At 35.7% G+C, this 21,500-nt stretch overlaps 1 protein-coding gene across 1 annotated transcript; it reads left to right on the forward strand.

The window, feature by feature from the left end:
- Positions 1-2,159: 2,159 nt before the first annotated feature.
- On the forward strand, positions 2,160-20,488 carry LOC118804946 (cytosolic phospholipase A2 gamma-like). The gene is made up of 11 exons (XM_036565538.1): positions 2,160-2,300; positions 3,763-3,905; positions 7,505-7,706; positions 10,759-10,864; positions 10,983-11,123; positions 14,399-14,464; positions 15,308-15,463; positions 17,139-17,225; positions 18,564-18,718; positions 19,996-20,161; positions 20,310-20,488. The coding sequence occupies exons 1-11, from the start codon at positions 2,160-2,162 to the stop codon at positions 20,486-20,488; spliced, it is 1,542 nt and encodes a 513-aa protein (XP_036421431.1).
- Positions 20,489-21,500: the final 1,012 nt, after the last annotated feature.

A 21,500-nucleotide genomic window follows, 5' to 3' on the forward strand; every position in this document is an offset into this window, starting at 1 on the left:
TACACAAAAAATTGGTTATTTTAAAATGCAGTGTTTAGTATTTTTAAGTACATTGAATTTAAACTTGCTAATTTGTTCATCTATGCTTAAATGTTCTAGGGCAATGGATTTGGGCATGCACTGTAAAAATGGCTCATCAGATGAACCTAAAATTGACTTCATGTAGTAAAAAGCAAGTTAACTTGTTTTATTAAACTCAAAAAATGGCACTGATCCAAAAAATCGTTCATTTAAAGTATTTATTTAGGTTGAATAAAACTAGTTAGTTCACTTCTTACCACTTGAAGAAATTTCACACTGTACAGTGCGTCTGTTTTTCCATGAATATTACTAATCAATATTTTATTTACTTGAGCTCAAGATACTAAGTAGAAGTTTAGGCATAACAGCTTGACATTTCAAGTAACGCTAACTCAAGTTTTCACCACACATTGCTTAACTCTTTTAAAGCAACCAGTTTCCTGATTTTTTTTTTTTTAAGTAAATTCAACTTATCCAGATATCCCGTGTAATGTTAAGAATGTTAAGTAGATCTGAGTGGCTCATCAGATCTACTTTAAAAAAAAATACTTCATGTGGTAACAAGCAATCAAAATAGTTTTATCCAACTCAAAAATTACTTTGAAAGAATCTTTCATTCAAAGTATTTATTTCATGTTGAATTAAACTAGTTAATTTACTTGTTACCACATGTAAGTATGTAATGTAAGTAATTATTTTAAGTAGATATGATGAGCCACTTATTACAGTGTAACACCACTTTGCAATGTAAAGCATATGCAAATTTTCCGGCTTGGCATAACATCAGTGATAAGTCTCCCTCAAATAAATTTCTTTCAGCATGCATGAAAGGCTGAAACTCAGCTGTAGATGTTAAATCAGATTGGGAAAACCCCAAACATTTGGGTAAACAGGAAAAAAACTCCTGCAGGTTTAACTTGGGAACATTGTCCTGCAGAACTGAACCATGAACTGCTGTAGTCTAATCAGTTCAACCTAAAAAAAAACACTTTGTGTGGTAAAAAGTAATTGAACTAGTTTTATTCAACCTAAATAAATACTTTGAATGAACGATTCTTTCAATCAAAGTAATTTCTTTTGAGTTGAATATAACTAGTTCAATTGCTTGTTACCACATGAAGTCTGTAGCATTTAGCCACAATAGAACCACACTCAGCAGAAAGAAATTTGGTATGTCAGCTCTTTCAACACTGACTTTCAATCGGTGTACAATCTCTGCAATACAATATGAATGTGTTAAAATGAGTTTCACCTAGCAGTGAATTTAATTTACAATTATTTAATACTCAATTTACTTGTGTATACAGCAGTAAACATATGTTTTGTTCATACTCAGTTCAGGTAATTATGTATGGTCAAATGATTTGCCCATACATCATGATTATTCTGTGGACTTTGATGCTTAACGCAGATATTAACATTAATCGAATTTGGCAGTGTTCTACTTTTTGATTTTACAAATAGATATCTCATTATGACAGTTAAAAGAGAAATGGGCAGTGTCATTGTTGTCATACCAGTTTCTCAACCAACAGTTTTTTGCCAGAAAGTTTGCTAAATGTTTCACTTCCTCACCTGTAGGTGGGTAAAATGCCTGATATGATGATTCCATTTTCTCATTAATTCTGTCCAGCAGTGTTCAGAAGTGTTCCTTACCTTTTAACTTTCAGAATTTGAGTTAGAACAGAACACAACCTTCTTGTGCTGCTGAATTACTCAACTTTATGACAGCAGTTTTAAACATTGTGTTGATGTAAATAAAATGCCAACAACATTCAAGAAATAATTGTTGTTTTTTTTTTCAAAATGACGTTTCTCACATTTGCTTTTTTCATCCCTTTCCTTTCAGAGATGGGCCAGACCAGCAGTAGTCAAGGGTATTTGTTTCCCTTTTTAAAAATGATTTTACAGCAATTTCTTTTCACTGTTTGGTGCACATATTTGAAATGTATTTGTGCACAATACTGTCTACCCTTTTACAATGACCACAGCTAGGTCCACTTTTTTTAGTTAATCTCAGCTCTACTAAGTCAAGCTAGTGATATTACTGATGATTTACTGATGATCACTTTTTACATGTATGAAAGGTACCTGTTTATCTGTTTATTATTTATTACTTTTACTACATACTTCTGCCAATGAAACCACTCCTGTGTAGTGTGCCTAGCAATGAGGTGAGAATTGGTCACTCTCTGAGTGAAGCGGAGAGGCAGCATTTGGCCAGAAGGAGAGAGACCGTTCAACAGTGTCTGAAGCAGCATGGTATATCCTGCAGTGAGGTAAATCATATTCTTCAATATTTGACTTTTAGGACCAGATTTAGTGTGGTCCTATTCGTGCAAGCTTCATCTTACTGTAGTCATTCCCAGTTGAATGAATTCCCTCCGTAATCTGATATCTTACATCATATCAAAGTTGAACCCCTGCTAGAAATTTAAAGTCAAGGAGCTTTTTATACTGCCATGCTTGAAAGTCTTGATCAAGAAGAAAAAAAAAACTTTTTATAGATTTTTTTTTTCAAATCTGAGTTTGGTTAATGGTTTGGTTAATCACCAAGTCATCTTTAGGATTACTGAGAAAGTGTTGCCAGCACTTTTATTAACCACTTAACAGGCCATGGGCCCAAAGTTTTATTACACACTTCTCAACTGGTTTACACTGAAGACCCTGTAGTTACTGAATAATAAGCCTTTGTATGTAATACACCTGGAATGTAAAGTATTAAGCTGATATGAGCTGGCTGCAAAAAAACAAACAAAAAACAAACAAACAAAAAAACAGATAGAAAATGAAGTTAGATTGCATAGTTGCATAGTTTTCTGTGTCTGGATAATAATAATAATAATAATAATAATAAGCTAAATTAAATGATCATTCTTCAAATAAAATTTAAATAATATTACAAAATGCCCTTTTGAAGTACATCAGCCCCCACCCTTAACAAAGTCTGTGCATGTCACTGGCAGTGACGCCAATATACAGAGCCACTCAGAGCCCAGTTCAAATAGTTGTTGACAAGAAGTGGAAATTCTCTCTAGAAAGCTAAAATTTCTGACAGAGGATTTGAGTCTTAGCTGCGAAAAGACAAGCAGTTCCATTGAAAGGTAAGAATGTTTTTTCCTTCTCCTTCTCCTTCTCCTTACAGTCGTGGAGATATGATGCTTTTCCAATAGCCCTGGCATCAATTGCCCGTTGGCATTAAATACATAAAGTTAATCGCTCCAAGATGTTAATTTGCATGTCAGGTCTCAGGTGTGGTAAAACCTGAAGCTAAGTTGTGACACTGTGTGCACAAGCAAAGAGGCTTCTGTGCTTCTGTAGGTGCAAAATTCATTAAGGCCTGATTTTATTTAGTAAATCTGGCCCTTAGTTAGAACACTAAACTACAACAAACACTACTATGTTACACACTGCAGTGTAGTATTATGGTATTATTATTGTCATAGATCATTCCTTATTTAATAATAATAATAATAATAATAATAATAATAATAATAATGATAATAATCTTTATGTATATAGCACTTTTCCTGCTGGCTCAAAGTGGTTTATAGACAGGTAATAAAGCTCAACTATAGTATAAAGCTTAACACTAATGTCTTTAAAATTACTCAAGAATAAATGCATTATAAACAACTGCATCTATCAACATTTCATCCTTCATTGTATTTTAGTGAAGAGCAGTAGAAGCACTACAGTTGTTTGTTTTAAGTATTTAAGATTTGTGTTTGAATGATGCAGGATGAGGTGCCGAACATCGCAGTGCTGGGCTCTGGTGGTGCTTTGAGAGCTATGGTTGGACTGCTGGGGTCACTGAGTCAGCTGAAAGAAGAGGGACTGCTGGACTGCATCATGTACCTGAGTGGAGTTTCAGGATCTACCTGGTACTGACTCATACTAGATATTTCAATTACTTATTTAGATCCATTTCAACTCATTACATAAAGTTTTTTTCTTCAGTGGATGGTGTGCATCATGTTCAGGGGTGTAGCCTAAATTCTCACAGTAAGGTGGCCAAGTTACACTGAAAAAAAGAACACATTGGATTTACTCAATTCAATAGTGGACATTGGTTTCACACATATCGTTTGCTTTGGCACAACTTACAGAATTGTGTTAAATCAAAATAAACTATTTATGTTCAGTCAACACAAGTACTTGGTGTTGAATGAACATACATAGTTTGTTTTGATTTAACACAATTCTCAGTTAAATCAAGACAAACCATTTATGTTTAATCAACACAAGTACTGTGTGTTGATACAACACTACTGAAATTTGATTTAATAAAGTAAATAAAATTCTTTGATCATTTTATTCCAACACAATTCAGTCCCTTTTTTCCAACACTATTTGATCACAACTCTAGTAATATTAGTTATTGTAATATTTCCATATCAATGTTTCATCATGGTAAAATTTCAATTCCATCAATTTAAAAATGGTTAACTTATAAATATAATTTAATGTAAATATACAAACAGATTAAAAATCAATTAAAATTTAAGCAAATATTGTCTTGTTTAATACCTTTAACTTTTTCTTGATCATTCCTAACATCATCCCCTTCTTTCACTGAAAACAAGAGCAAGTTTTGTTATAAAACTTTTATTCCAGAAATGGAATGAACAGCAGGTGTCCCCATTCTAAATGTACCAACTTAAAATGTCACACAAAATGTCAAATATTTTCAACAACTAGAAAACATAAAAAGCAAAGCTCTGCAGATAGCACTGTTTTAACCTGGTACACCATAGGTGCACCTAAAGTGAAACAATGTCAATATCATTCACATATTATTCATCATGGGCCTACATTTTTCAAAAAACAATAACATTTCTCAGTTTCAACATTTGATATGTTGTCTTTGTAGTATTTTCAATTAAATATAGTATTTAAATGATTTGCACATAATTGCATTTTGTTTTTATTTACATTTTGCATCGTGACCCAACTTTTTTGGAAATGGGGTTGTAAATATGTTAAGGAGATTACCAAGAAATTTAATTAAACGCGTAATTTCACTTTATTTAGTGTGTCCAAGATCATATCTGTAGATGTTAACCTGAGAATTCACTGAACATGAAAGAAGTATAATGTAGACCATCTCAACATCCTCAACAAGCTGATACAGACACCATTCTGTAACTGGAGTTTGACTGGATAAGGTTTTGGGTTGAGGTTAAGTTTAGGGTTAGGATTACACTGTAAAAAGTGGCTTTTCAGATCTACCTAAAAAATTACTCCATGTGGTAACAAGCAGTTGAACTAGTTTTATTCAACTCAAAAAAATTACTTTGATTGAAAAAATCGTTTAAAGTATTTATATAGGTTGAATAATATGAGTTAATTTACTTGTTACCACATGAAGTATTTTTTTAAGTAGATCTGATGAGCCACTTTTTACAGTGTGGTTTAAAGATAAAAATATCAAGACAGGGATACATTACTGCTTCCCCCTGGCAAATATGGATTTATTCCACTTGGTAAATTATGATGACATACCATTACATTTCTAATCTAATTATACTATCCAAGTACTTGGCATTCCGTTTATATGGATTTGCTTGAGAATAATCGAGTTTGATGTGGTTGACTGGTATTACATAAATGTCTATTAAGATTGTTTATACAAAGCATTACTTTACTTTAATAGATTTCTGATAGATAAAGATCTCTGATAGATAAAGATTTATCTACTTGATTTGTCATTTAAATTTGGCCATTCAAACTGTTGAACTCATTATATTTGTTGTGTTTACATATCTGTCCAGGGTGAATGTTGCTGATTTTGAGACCAATTTGTATGGAAACCCTGTTATTATTTCTGCCTGTATAACATTCCAAAAACAGACAAATAAATATTTCTAGCATCACAATTTCAACCATCAAAAACCTAAAAACAAAATTTGTCCTCCATATTTATTTTCCTCCTTATCATTGAGAGACCACATGAAAAAAAAAACATAACTGGGGAGCTATGTAGTTAACAATTAGCATGCTATACCAGCCCTTCAGACAGCATGGAGCAGCTGTTTTTTTTACCTTCTCCCTTATCATTAGCATGCTGCCGCTTCCTGGTCGAAACTGGTGTAACATGTTAAACATCAGCCAGTATTTCTTTTCCATACATTACCTGTCTGGGCACCTCCATAGTGAAAAAAATATTGTGCGTGAGTTTTTTTCATCTTTCTTGTTTTAACATGTTTCTTATCAGTATGTTTTTGGCAGTTGTTTTTCACCCACAGCACTAAAACCACCTGCAGCTCTCTAACCGGACTGTCCCACATTTTTTGGAGCCAATCAGGCAGGGACGGGGTGGAGTAATATGGTGTAGGGTCTTATAAAATGATGTAATACACTTGTGCTGATGTCATTGCTAAAACATTTTTTCCAAGTTATTTGTATTAGTAATACAAGAAATAAACTGACTGATGCACCTTTAATCTTTAACACAGCAAAACCGTTGCACTTTACAGCCTTGTTAAAATGTAACAGCATTTCTCTGAGTTGTTGGTTTGGATAGTAACTCCTTGACTGTCTGTGATGTCTGGCCTGGATAAGGGGTGTCTGGCCGGTATTTTTCCTCTCTCTCTCTCTCTCTCGCTCGCTCACTCGCTCGCTCGCTCTCTCTTTCTCTCTCTGTTCCGTATGTCTCCTCCCTCATTTGCTCCCTATCTCTGCTACAGGCTGGTTGGATTGAAAGACATCATTAGAGACTTGACGCGTACCACTTGACGGCCAATCATCATGCAGAGTTCCGGCCCTGGAGGAGGGACTTGAACTTTAAAAGCAGCCCGGCAAAGCTCATGAAGGAGCTGGCGTTACCCCTGTGCTCCAAGCTGTTTTGGTGTGGTCCTAGTTGCATTTGCTGTCGCAGACACTTAAGCTTTGTGTTCTTTCTGCTCATGCAGTTTTGTGTATGTCTGCGATAGCTTTGTCTGTGTATTGATGGAGTTTTGTTCAGTTCATGTTAGCTTGTGTTTTCGTGCCTCGCACTGTTAATCACGCTAGCCTTGCTGTTTTATGGCTGTCTAGGCTCTTTTTATCTACCTTTCTCTCTCTCTCATACACTCTCTCTCATGCTTTGCTTTCTTGGGGTTCTGGACAGGTTAGATGGGCGCGCTCATACATTTTTACATATGTAGCTGCCCATTGTATAGATACCTTAGGCAAGGGGCGGGCCCCAACCCATGTAATTATGTTAAGCCATAGGGAAGACTAGTGTAGATAGTGTTTTTTGTTTTTGCTACTAGGTGAGGATTTCAATTAAAGATCTAGCGTAGTTGATTTGTTTGTTTGTTTTGATTATTGGAGTCTTTTGCCTGATCAAATTTGCCCTCAACCAACTCATGAAGTAAACTTGTTTTGATAATTTTGCATTTTTGTATATTGGCTGTTGATAACAGCATTTATTTATTTATTTATTTATTTATTTATTTATTTAAATTAAAGCACTGTCTTGTCCATCTGTTCTCTGAAGGTGCATGGCATCATTATATAAAGAACCAGACTGGTCCACCAAACTGGACACTGTGAAAAATAACATTGTCCAAAGACTTGCTGATGGCAGCGTCAGTTTGAAGGAAATGGGTGAAAAGCTGGCGAAATACTATTCAGAAAAAGACAACTTCAGCCTGACAGATGTGTGGTCGGTACTGATTGTGTCTAACATGGTGAATGAGGTCAGTATAATTTATACCTCTAGTCATATACCTGTGCTCCAAATATATAATGAAGTTTAGAAACACTGTTTGAAGTTTAACATATTCTGAACTATATACACTGTAAAAAGAGAACAGAGGAAAAGTCGATTGCAACTGGTTTAGAGATTTGAATTAATGTTGATTTTGTTCATTTAAAGTAATGTAATGTTAAACGAAGCGTCAGACACTTGCAGATAAGGTTATGTGAGGCTTTACTATAAGAAGTGTGCTTCAAAATCATTGCATTGTTTATTCTAAATATTTAAGTTGAATAAAACTTGCTTGCTTGATACTACAAGTTCGTTTTTAGGTTAGCATGTTTTTGTTGTAAATATAATTGCTTGCAGATAATATTGTGACCATTTTTAGCACTTTACATTGCCACAAAATAATTGGTAATTCTATGCAAATTAATAACTGATAACTGATTATTTATGCATTAAACATTAATGAAGCATTAGTTAGTAGTTGATGATTCAGTTATTTGCATTTGAGTGTTAATTGATAATTTAGTTTTACATTAGTTCATAGCTCGTTTATGTGCACTAACTGCTGCTTATTACACTGTTAATGAGCTGATAAGTGTGTTTACTCATATAAAGAAATAACAAGTAACTAAGAAATTAGAAATTTGTCTTGTTAATTATATGTTAATTCATCTGCTGATTTATCATTACAAATTAATTACTACCTTGAGTTGCTCCCAGTAAAGTGATCATTTTTACTACGAATTATTCTACACACTTATTAAGTTACTGAACTTAATTTCTTTCTACTTGTTTTGAGTCCCCTCAAGTAATGTGGGAAACCAAGCAGGGATTGAGAACAATTCATTTATTATTATTATTATTATTATTATTATTATTATTATTAGCAGTAGTATTACACTTAAACAAGTCCTTCACACTTGTACATCTTGTACATTTGTACATCACTTGTGAGTGGAGACCACTGGAATTGCTACAGGATTTTATACTAATCCTGATTCTTCTTTGAGATTTATTTAATTAAATATTGAAGGAAACAGAACTCAGGGATCTTTTGATGAAACATCTAAATACTGAGTTAGTTTGTACCTCTACATACTCGTTATTAAATACCGGCAAACTATATACTCCTAATGTTGTTGTTGATGCTGGCAAACCTGTGAAACCTGCATGCCACTAAAACTTTTCTGGTGCTGTTAAATTCAATATTAAACTGGTCTTCCCACTCTGATATCTTCATTATTAACTGGATTGAGTGTGGTTTATTTTGTTATTTGATCTTGAGCATGTACCAGTTACTCTTTTTTACAGCAGTGTTTAATGAAAAATGGTAACTTTATAAGTAGCCTTTACTTTATCTGCTATAATGATGCTAATAGCTGTTACATTAGTGCCATGATAACAATACATTCACTGGGTTTCTTATTACTTTTAGGAGCTCTATCAGCTTTTAAAAAAGCAGCTTTTTTACTGTAATTTTTTGAGATGAAGAAAACTAATTAAATTTGCGTGTTACTAAATGAAGTCATTTTTTTAGGTTGATCTGATGAGCCATTTTTTACAGTGCAGAACATAACATAACAGAACATAACCTCACAAAGGGTACAGTAAAGGTCATCACAAACCTCTTCATGAACACATGAACTGAACTGAACTCTATGGGCTATAACAATGAAGAAAGGAGCAGCTGACTATCTGCTACAGCTAGATACCATGTGCCTATGGACCCCAGAGCTGCCTAGTACATGTCTGAGGGTGCCACCTACTGGTGCCTGGTAAAATGACACAATAAAGACGGAATCCTCTACACATTCTTACAACAATCTCAAAATGGGAAATATCACATGTATCAACTAGATTTAAGATGATATCATTTACCCAGAGCATCAACTAAATAAAAAAATGTGCATCCAGGGCATCCATAACTGTCCTTTGCCTAGAGCTGTCCAGAATCACTAAATCCACCCTCAAGCTAAGAAAACCTCAAAATACAACATTTGCCCACATCTATTACATGATAAACGTCAATCTGAGTGACAGCATTTAAATGCGATGGACACATTAGTCCAAGCCTGCTTTTATCCATTTTTTGGTGTGACAACGAAGTGTAGACTAAGTAGACACTCTTGCAGAGATGAGGACTCGAGTCAGCGAATTGAACTCGGGGTTGCTCTCGACTTACATGTTGAATGATTCACGACTCGACTGTGACACGGGGCTTGTGAAAAAAACACAAACAAAACTGATTAAATACAGTGCAAAATTTTTTCTTACCTAATGTGTGTGACTTTGCTTGTCTGTTTTGCTGTGAGTGTGTTATGAGTTGTCATTGCTGCAATGCCATTCTCCTAAGTAGGATTTTTAAGTTTTGCCCTATCTTGCTCGCTGATGTCCTGTAAAATTAGAGGCAAACTAATAAAAATGACTACCACAAACTGTCTAAATCATATACAATCATAACTGGCTAATTTGCGTATTGCTTATGATTGGATGCTTTTTTAGGGTTCTAATAAATTACAATTTGCTTTCTCAACAACTTTCTTGATAACTTTCTCAGCATTCTTGATCCAAGAATGTGTCTCACTGTAGTCGTTAAGAAGAGAGGGCAATTGAGTACAAGTGAAATGGGAGTTAAAAGAAGACTACAGCTGTCTGTGTCTCTTTAGTAATGAAGTACATTACCACATGGTGTCTTTAATTTATCCTGTTTCTCCGGATTCTGTGAGTTGTGCAGTACTTGTTCGCATAGTGGGAATTGGCTAGCTTTTAACTCACACAGTATTATATTAGGATCACTTGTTTGACCCCTTCTAGGTCTGCCAGCTTTTGAGGCTTTAAAACTTGTTGAGAGGTTAGATGTGGTGGAACACACAGAAGAGATGTTCAAGCAGAGATTCCCAAAGTATTTACAGGATTAGGGAGTCTGAAAGGAGATTACACAATGTACCATACGCTCTCACAAGCCCACACGGGGTGTCAAATCTCAGACATTTCTCAGAGTTTTGGACCCCACTGTAGAAGTCTGTATTCTCTGCATTTCACAGATCAATGAACACAAACTCACAGAGCAGAGGGGTAAATACACCAAAGACCCGTATCCTGTTTACACTGTGATTGACAAACAGTGTAAATATGACCGACTGAATGCAGGTAATTTATCATTTGTCTGTGTGTGTTTTATATGTATGTGTGTGTGTGTGTGTGTGTGTGTGTGTGTGTGTGTGTGTGCATGGTAAAATGGAACATTTACAGTACTTTTCGTTTGTAGATCCTTGGTTTGAGATCACTCCAGATGAGTCAGGTTATTCTCTTACTGGAGCCTTTGTGGATTCCTCCTGTTTGGGAAGTCAGTTTGAGAATGGAAACAAAATTAAGAAGCAGCCTGAGATTGACATGCTGTACTTACAAGGTAACACAGACCATGATAAAAACAAAATGATTAAGCAGTACCAAAGGGCAAACGTTTCTTTTTAGCATGTTACATATATTTAACTTTTGTAAAATCTTTTTCACTGTAAAAATTGGCTCATCAGATCTACTTATACTTCATGTAGTAACAAGCAATTGAACTAGTTTCATTCAACTTAAAAAACACACTCATTGAAAGAATCGTTCATTCAAAGTATTTATTTAGGTTGAATAAAACTAGTTAATCGTTAAACCAAATGGTGTAATGAAAGCAGAGATGTCTTGAGCTCTTTTTGTTAAAGGAAACTGCCAATAGCCTTTTAACAAATCAAACTTGCTCACAAATTGAGCACACCCTACCTGGTCTATACAGTCATCCACCTGTGGCAAAGGAAATGAATCAGGCTTAGTCACTGTATTCACCTTCCGATAAAACCTACAAGAACCATCACAAAACCTAAAAGAACCATCAGGCTTATTTTCCAAAAGGCAGGGAGAGGCCCAACTGGAAAATGAAGGCTCGGCTATTTTGTTTTTAAGCATGTAATCAACTTCCTTCTCCAACTGTCTTCTCTTATCCAGACAGACATGGTTTTACCGCTGCCGAATAGGGGCTGCATCACCCACATCGGTATCATGCTGAATAAGATTTGTGCAAGTGGGGGTATATATTCACTGATCTGTTTAATCAGATCTGAACATTGCAAGGCAGGCAAATGCCCAAGCATGCTATCCAAATTATGCAGCGCTTCCGAATTTTTTAACTGGCCCAGCAAAACATTCATGAGGGTCAAATTCATCAACTGGCTCTGAAATGGGAAAAACAGAAGGGTGAGATAGCTCCTCAGCACAACTGGCATCAGCTAAAAGAATAGGTTTAACATCAACTTGTACTTTGTCATTTAACACCTCTAATGTTTCTGCATGAGACTCACGGCCATAATAGGGCTTTAACAGGTTAACATGACAGATTCTAGTTGCCTTCCTTTTGTCTGGTGTCTCCAACAAATAGTTAAGATCAGATGTCTGCCTCACCACAGTATAGGGACCAGCAAATTTGGTCTGAAAAGGAGAGCCAACAACAGGCAACAGGGCAAGCACTTGGTCACCTGGCTGAAACACACGAACCTCTGATCTACGATCAAAGAGACGCTTCATCTTATCCTGAGAGTGGCTGAGCTTTTCTTTAGCAAATTGACCAGCCTCATAGAGACGCGTTTGAAAGTCACTAACATAACCTAAAACATTTTTAGGTGGGTCTGACATTTTTAAATCGTCAGTCAGTAATTACAAGGGATCCCACTCATTATGTGCAGACACAAGTTGATTAGGACTAAATCCCAAACTTTCCTGAGACGCCTCTCTAGCAGCCAACAATAACCAAGGCAACCCTGATTCCCAGTCCCCTTGCATTTGAACACAGTAAGCACGTAGCATGCTCTACATCATGCCATGCCCTTGTGTCGGCCAAACGCTCAAACAGTGAAAAAAACCTGTCAACATCCCTTTCATCAAACCTAGGCAGCAACTGAACATACTTAACTACATCAAAACCAAGTCTCTCAACAGTACCAGCCGAAAATCCAGTATCTGAAACCCTGCCAGCCTTAACCAAATCCAAACAGAAACCCTCAACTTCAAGTCGCTTTTGCTCCAACTGATTCCTAGACAACTCAATCTGCTTCTCCACCTCTGACTGGGTTTGAATAATCTTTTCCTTAGCTGCACTTTCCAACAATATTAACTCTCGCTGTTCAAAAGTCAAAGAAGCTGGCAAAGATGAGGGACTAGGAGAAACAGGTAAGGTCTTCAAAACACCCTTCTCTACCAATGCAGACTTCAATATAGCTTTAATGTTTTCCTTCAGCAGTTTATCAGTAATTGATAACCCAACATCATAATGACCAGCAATTTCAAGCAGCTGATCCTTAGAAAACTGATCCAATAAGTCCTCAGAGGGTGACTGAACAAACTGACTAACAGAAGCCATAGCCAACACAAGGCAGACTCAGCAACAAACAACTCAAACAGGAGGGGAGGCAACCGCAATTGCAGTTCCCCCTAACTATTAAACCAAAACTATCTAAGCTCAACCTAGTCTTCATACTCCTTCCAAGAGCTGAGTCACTTTAAGCACCCAAATACCAGTAGGGCAGAAGTCTTCTGGCCAGAGCCACAAAACCCAACCTCTATTTGCGGTGCCCTCAGCCCAGAAGTGGTACAAAAATAAAGGCAATCCACTAAACCTAGCAGAGGGAACTGCAACCCAAACCAACCCACCCCTGCAGAGTACTCACCAAATGACAGCAAAGCAAAGCCCAAAGGATCCATGGGGCCACACAAAGGACTAAAACAGGCTCACCCCAACAAAAGCCTGCACCAGACCAAACTAAACAACAAGCAAAATCAGCTAATACAAAAACCCAAACAAAACACTGCACGCCCCCAACTACTCAAAAGGAGAGGGGAGAAAAAAAATCCAAACAACAACAAAAAAAAAAAGGCGGACGAGCCCCCACATTTGTCATGACTGGCTCAACATCATGACAAATAAAACGGAAGCACACAGTGGATAAATGAAAAAATGATTTAATGAGAAATAAATGTAAGGATCTGGTGCAAAAATCTCAAGGACAAAAACTGCAGGCCAAAATAACTCCAAAATAAACAAATAAACTGAAGCATAATGCCCAAAAGAACAAAAGAAAACTGGCCCAACAAAACCAAACTGCCCGGGACACAAACAACAAAACAAAAGAGGAGCTCCCGCCACAAGCACACCACACAGGTGTAAGTAGTGTTCTTGATGAGGCCTTCAGCCCCACCCACTACAACTCCACCTGTAATGGCACAGGCCCGTCACACTTGTTACCACATAAAGTATTTTTTTAAGTAGACCTAACGAACCACTTTTAACAGTGTGCTGGATTAAAATACTAATTCCACACACACGGAATCCAATATCACTAACGATAATAACTTCACAAAGCTTTGCACTGTTTTGTAGTACTGATAAGAATTTTTTCAATCCAAGTAATTTTTTAAGTTAAATTGCTTGATACCACATGAAGTCATTTTTTTAGTTAGATCTGATTAGCCAGTTTCTACAGTGTATTAAGGAACAACTGCAATGTACTAATTGGCGGGCCACTTATAACACATTCTCAAATAGAAGCCATTAAGATTTGCCTGGCCCTGGGGCCGGACAATGGACACTTACTTTGGACACTTAATCTTACTGTCTGTTTTTTTATTATTTGTTTGGAATTTGTACAGGTCTGTGTGGCAGTGTCCTCGCAGATATGGAATATATCCTCAAGAAACTACAAGAACTAATCACACGTATGAACCTCCCCATTTGTTAATCTCCTCATTTATTCCTCCTTAACGGAGTGTAAATCTCTGAATTAATGGGTACTAAATTGGGTTGTGTTGTATAAGGTCAGAACATGCTTTGCAGCCTTCAACCATAGTCAACCACTCACATATCATACAATATGACATAAAAAAATTTAGAAAAAAATAATGACAGCAAAAGGTTTTTGGTATTGGTTTTGTAGCAAAAGCTATCAAATGTTTTGATAGCCTTTGGTATCACTGAGTAACAATATGCTGTATCACAATAATCATTACATTTATTAGAACTTTTGAATGCTAGATGGTGCGTACATTCTGATTTTTCTGGTAAATAAGTAAAAACAAAATTATGAATGCTTCCCATGCTCTACATTTTTCTCAGTCTTGCACAGACATGAGGTAAAAATGTGATACTTTAAGAGCAAAATGAATTTGAATGATTTTTAAGCTACTTTTTAGTTTTTTGTTTTTTTTTAAACTGGCTAATATTAGGCTTATATTATCATGCAAAGTTTTACCTCCTTTTAAGGAACTGATTATCTTAGCTTAAATGGTCTGTATTTGATTGACATCATAATCACACATTAAGGTTTTTGTCCATTTCACACTGCTGCCAAAAAACGAAATGTTCCACTCAGTCAGGGAATGGTTAAAGTTAACCCCCTAAAATTCCAGTCTTATTACCTACTCATATTTATTATTCAGTAACTACATGAATGACAGTACAAACTAGCTGAGTTCTTAGGTTATAGAAGTGTGTATTAAAACGTTGGCCATTTTTAAGGTTAATATTTCTCTACATATTTCTTTCATTACTTTTTGCCTTAGCTACAACAGGAAGTGCACAACAAAGGAAAGCATCACAAACGCCAGATGTTCCTAAAGCTCCTGAGGCGCTCTTAACACTTGTGGAGCTGAACCTTCGTGCACTGAAAAAGGAGGATCTTACAAATCACCTCAAAGCCATGGATGAACACCTGAAAGGTTGTATTCAAAAGCATATACAATAATCCAAAGAATACATAACTTTACCCTAACATTAAAAAATGTCATTCTTACACACACACACACACACACACACACACACACACACACACACACACACACATATATCTATATCTATATCTAAATATATATATATATATATATATATATATGAACACACACCACACATGTATACACAACACGTTTATTCAAAAAAGTATAAAATGGTTTCATATCACCAGTTTTACTCTATAGCTGGTGTCTTATATTAGCCACAATCCTCTCACTCCAGCAGAAAGTGAGACTGCATCCCTGTCCCTCATGGCCACATGGTGAGCGATTACATCCCAAAGTCTGAAAATCAATGTGTAACATTATGAATTATCACTACCGAAACATAGATTTTCTACAATTAAGTTTATTTTCTACAATTTAAGTGTTTTACTAAAAATATGATGGTTTTGTGTGTGGACATCTGTTCAAAACTGTGTTTGCTCATCACGTACTGGCTAGTGTTTTTGAGTTATGCTCAACACTAGCTAAAATTGTCACAACCAAAACATTTGGTAAAGTTTGGTAGTGTTATGATTGCTTTGGTCATTCAAAGAGAAAAAAAGAAAGAGTGAAAAGTGGATTGAAGCCATGACCCTGAACCAAAAACAGCTCTATATTGAGCAACCAGGTGGGAAATAGGCACATAACAACACACAAACTCACGGTGAAGGTCACTAGCAGCCACAGGCTTCAGCCTGACTGTGACACAAAACCCACAAAACTAAGCCCACATCCCAACACACAACATCCCAATAAACACACATCAACATAAACAACAAACAGTGTAAACATATATATAAACTCTCTCTTTAGATAAGTTTAAAGAAACAGAGAAGATGACTTTTAATCAAGAGGGGGGAGAGAAATCAGCAAGGACGATCTCCAAAACTGAGTTAAACGATTTCACGCTGCGAGCATGCAGTTCTATCACTGACATGTTTAAGGAACAGGAAGAAGACGGTGAGTAGAACCTTCTACTGATGCATTTTCCAAACAATACACCTCAGACTAATCTGCTGACTTGATTATACTAAATTACAAACATAATCATAGCTCTGCATGTGCCTTTTTTCTGAAACAGATTTATTATTTATTTGATTGCATTTAACATGCTTGTTTTGTTATTCTAACAATGATGGTGTTTAATTTCAGTTTACTTGATCATCCTGTAATGTTATAATAAAAAAGACATTCAGTTTTGTTCATCATTGTTAATGTAGTGCAGAGATTATTTTTTTATACAGTGCACATCAAAATTGAAGCATTTGTGGCCAAAGGTTTAACTTAGATTCTGTGTTTCCATCATTACCTTTATAAACTGTAAGGAAATGATCTTCATGTCAGCTATGGGTGCACATTAGAGCACATTACAGCTGTACATTAGAAACACAGGGGTGCAGTGAAACTATAATCAAGTGCTGTAATAAATTGAAATTAGAAATACAATAAAGTACTGCAATTTATTAAAACAGCAACTGGTAACTGCTCTGTCTGTAATCCACTATACAAATCTCAGCCATGGGAACCTTTTTAATGACTTTATCATATCTAGTCTAAAGGCAGATTATATTAGAAATCTGAAGTCAACCTTATTTTGTTTTATTTAATCTTATTTTGTCAGAAAGTTGGATTGCCATTTTGAGATCTATGGAAAAACTTGTGCACTGGACCTGGGGAACGAATCACAACTATCTCTACAAAATGGAAGGTGGGAAATTAACTATAATTTAATTACTAAGTGATCTATACAGTCACTGAGCACTTTATGAGGAGTGTTTGTTTCTACACTCATTGTATTCACTCGTTTTTGACCCCAGTGTGTAAACTTGATGTACTGATACAAAAAATATATATTTTTTTGTTTTAGAAGTAAGAAAAGAAGAATGAAAACAATGATTTGTGGTAATCAAATACCTAATATCTAAGGAATGCCTAAAAAATATTAAATTATAAAATAATCTCATTTCAAAGATATAGCAAAGAAACTCTCAGCCATGCATGAAATAACATAGGAAATGAATGTGGGTCATTTTTGGCCCATGTTGTGCATTGGAAAGGTAGAGATACAAAAATGAATTTTATTCAAAAAGTAAGAAGGAAATGTCAAAACAAGAATTTGTGATGATCAAAAACAAGTTAATTGAGGAATTCAAGGAATTTTTAATGATGAAATTAATTTATTGCAAAAATATCAACAATAAAATCTCAGTTGGCTCACTTTTGACCCATGTTATGCATTAAAGGGTTAATATAAAACAATGTCCAAACAAAACTTGATATCTCCATTTTTGTCGATTTTTTTTATTTGTCTACCTCATTTAACAACACACCAGCTGTCCTTTATATTGTGTTAAATGTTTATAATGAATGCACCAATAGAAACGCTCCAAAATCACTTGGAATAAAGTCTCTTTACATTAACATACTTTAAAAGGTAAGAGGTTTCTCCTGTAAACTTACTATTTTAGAGATACTTGCCTTTCCTGGGACAGTGACAATATATACCTTTTAAATTTACACACATAATGTCTTTTGACCTTGTACACATGAATATAAACAAAAGAGCATGTATTCATAAGCACATATATGTTTAAAAATTTGATGGTAAAAGTATTCAGACAAAACAAATTAATAATATTAGTATTTCTTGCAAAGCTGTTGTCAGAAACAACAGCTTTGAGATGTCATTGAAATTTATATATGGAAATTTATATGTACTGGAAATATATAAAATGACAACAAAAAGCTATCTTGTTGAGAATGACAAATACAAGCTATCTACACAAAACAAGCCATATACTGAAACTATCTGAAGCAACCCAGACACACACACACACACACACACACACACACACACACACACACATAACATATGCCAGAGACCTGCCAACCTGCGCTTAAATAACCTTCTAAAAATTCTAGATCCCTTTCACTCAAGGAAAGTGATCAAGAAAAACATAATAATGAATATGATTACAGAATGAGTAAATGAAGCCATGGGAGAGCCATATTATCCTTACTAATTATTGTTTGACTGTGTCATCAGTGGAAGGTGTTGACTCCAGTGTCTCTATGTCAAAGACGAGAGAATATGAAGATTCTGGAGCGTTACTTAACTCACCCTACTTCTCAGTACTGAGAAAAGAACGAGACATCGATCTCATCATTTCCCTTGACTTCAGTGAAGGAGATCCTTTTAAGGTACTACACACATGCACACACAGTGAAAGCAGCATTTTGGGTGTAGTCTTAACTATACAGACAGCCACAGTGTTGTGTGGTTTGTTCGTACACCAGTACCAATTTACAACTTAAGTACTTTCATCTGATGATGTACATCTTTCTCCTCCAAAAAGAAGTGCAGTGGTAGTTTCTATAGTCTGACCATTTAAGGATGTATGATGTCCCATAAAGATCTGCTCTGCTTCTTTTCTGCCCTCTGAAACTTGTCAAAGGTGGGTTCCTCACGTTTCAAATGTGCAGTTTTTGCCATTTGAATACACCCTGACTCATAAGTTTGAAACTGTCAAAATCTCAAGAAACAAATTGTAACTTTCGAGAAATCACTGCCATGGACAGAGAGGGAAGAACAGGTGATGTTTTTCTCCTCTATCTGGTCAGAATGAGTTTCCAAATGAATATATGGTGTGCTTTATTTCAGCTTAAATAAATATCACAGCAAAATAAATACAGTGATGCATTTTCACTGACCTCAGTCACAGGTGAGAGGATTGTTTTAAAGGAGGCTCATTAAATCACATGTGAAAATCTTATAAATCGCTGAAATATAAAAGCACAAAATGAATCTGTGACAAAAAAACAGAAAAGACAGTCCTGTAATGTGTCCTTTTTGACTTCAGTTGGTTTGATTTCAGTTAGGTGAGGTTAAACCTCAGCTACTTGCATTCCTCTCCCTCAACTGACTGCCCTCCTGCTGCTCTTAGTCACAGGCAAAAATCCCAGCAAGCAGGTTTTTAAAGCTTTTCTAAATTTGTTAATGGAGCTTGCTATGAAAGCTTATTACACTGTTAGCTAGAGAGCTATAGGTTACGGGTACAACATTAGTCCTGCTGAGAATTCAAATATCGGAACACAATACGTCTGTGATCTGCCTGTCAAAAGAAGGAAGTCTGAGTTCTCAAACACGATCTGCAAAAAGGCCGTTAGACAGCTTGTTCTACACACTGCACCTTTTGCTCACAATCCAGGTAAAAATGGCCTGTTCACTGTAAAAAGTGCAACAAAGCAGATTTGAAGTGTTTTTGAAGTTTGAATTGATGTAAAAATATTGCTATTGATGAACAAAATGTTGAGCAAAAACAGACAGAAAAAAAGAAAACAGACCATTTCTCCTCTCAGCTGGTCTCTGACTGTTGACTAAAAGGTGCAAAGAGTAGAACATGCTGTCTGATGGTCAATTTGCAGCTAATATTTGAGTCACAAACACAGAAATTACCAGTAAAGTGTTTGTTTTGCAGACGGTGGTTCATGCTGCTGAAAAGTGCAAAGACCTTCAGATTCCTTTCCCTGAGGTTGTTCTACCTGCTGAAAATACAGAACCACAGGACTTCTATGTGTTCAAGGGTTCCAGCGATGCTCCAACTGTGATTCACATGCCTCTTTTCAATGCCATTAACTGCAGAGGTAATTCCAGCACACTGAAATATACATCCTTGTATATCATTGACTTCACTGATACACAGAAACGTATTGGTATTGGTAATATACTGGATAGTGTGAATTGTAGGCCAACAGAAATGCAGCTTTAAGCAGCAAATGTCTGTTTTCTCAGGAGAAATTAAGAAGTGGGAGAAAAGATATTCCACTTTTCAAATGAACTACAGTCGTGAAATGATCACAGATCTTCTGGAGAAAGCTGGATTAAACATCAAAAACAACAAGGAGAAACTGCTCAAGGAGATTGAAAATGTCATTGGACATAAGAAAACTTCCAAGCTTGGAAAAATCTGATTAATGAAGGAAAACACATAAAATAAATGTGGGGAATGTCAGTCTTTTTGGATCTGGGTAGTTAAAAATAACAAATAATCAATAATCAATGTGTGTGTAATGTAGTAGTAGTTATTTTATGGAGTACAGAATATCAGATTTGGGTGCATTTGTTTATCATTTTGAAGTTTTGACTTTGTTTTGTCTGGAAAAATCTGGAATGTGCATCATACTTTTCTTTCATGTTTGCCTTCATGATTGTTTATTTGGTGTCTTCTTTTAATAATATTTATAAATTATTTATAAACTAAGGATTATATTAACTTACAACAGTAATATTGACAAAAAAAATCACAATGACCAATAAGAACCTCATCTTGATTACTGCAATGCTCTTCTCCCTGCTCTTCATCTCCACATTCTAAAAGTGCAGCTGAATGGCTGCTTATATCTGCCTCTGTGCATAACCATATTACACCCATACATTAAGATCTGTGCTGGTCACTCATGTCTCACCAGATTACTTGTAAGGTACTACAACCCTGTTTCAAAGTTGGGAAGCTGTGCAATTCCCATTAGAAGGCAAAACCATCAGGTTTTAAATGCGAATGTTTCTAATAGTGTTCTTTCAGCAGGGTGAATATATAGGTGTAAAGTGGAAGAAACAAATTAATGTTCTAAACACATTGTACGTAATATACATTGTCACATTTTATAAGCAACTAGGAATGGGACTTTTTGTCAGAGGTGTGTAGAGCAACCTTAACCTATATAATAAAGTGAAATAATGACTCACTAAAACACAACTGAAATAGTGGTAGGAGTAAAGCTAAAGTGGAAAAGATCAGCAGAAAGATTGAGAAAGAAGTTCTTAGAGCAGGCAAGAGTGTTTCAACAGTGGAGAGACCTCCAAAAGGTGATGGTGAGGCGTTTCAACAGTGGAGAGACCTCCGAAAGGTGATGGTGATGTGTTTAATGATGGAGAGACCTCTGAAAAGTGATGGTGATGTGTTTAATGGTGGAGAGACCTCTG

The sequence above is a fragment of the Colossoma macropomum genome, unplaced genomic scaffold (genome assembly GCF_904425465.1).
Source record: "Colossoma macropomum unplaced genomic scaffold, Colossoma_macropomum, whole genome shotgun sequence".
NCBI lineage: Eukaryota > Metazoa > Chordata > Actinopteri > Characiformes > Serrasalmidae > Colossoma > Colossoma macropomum.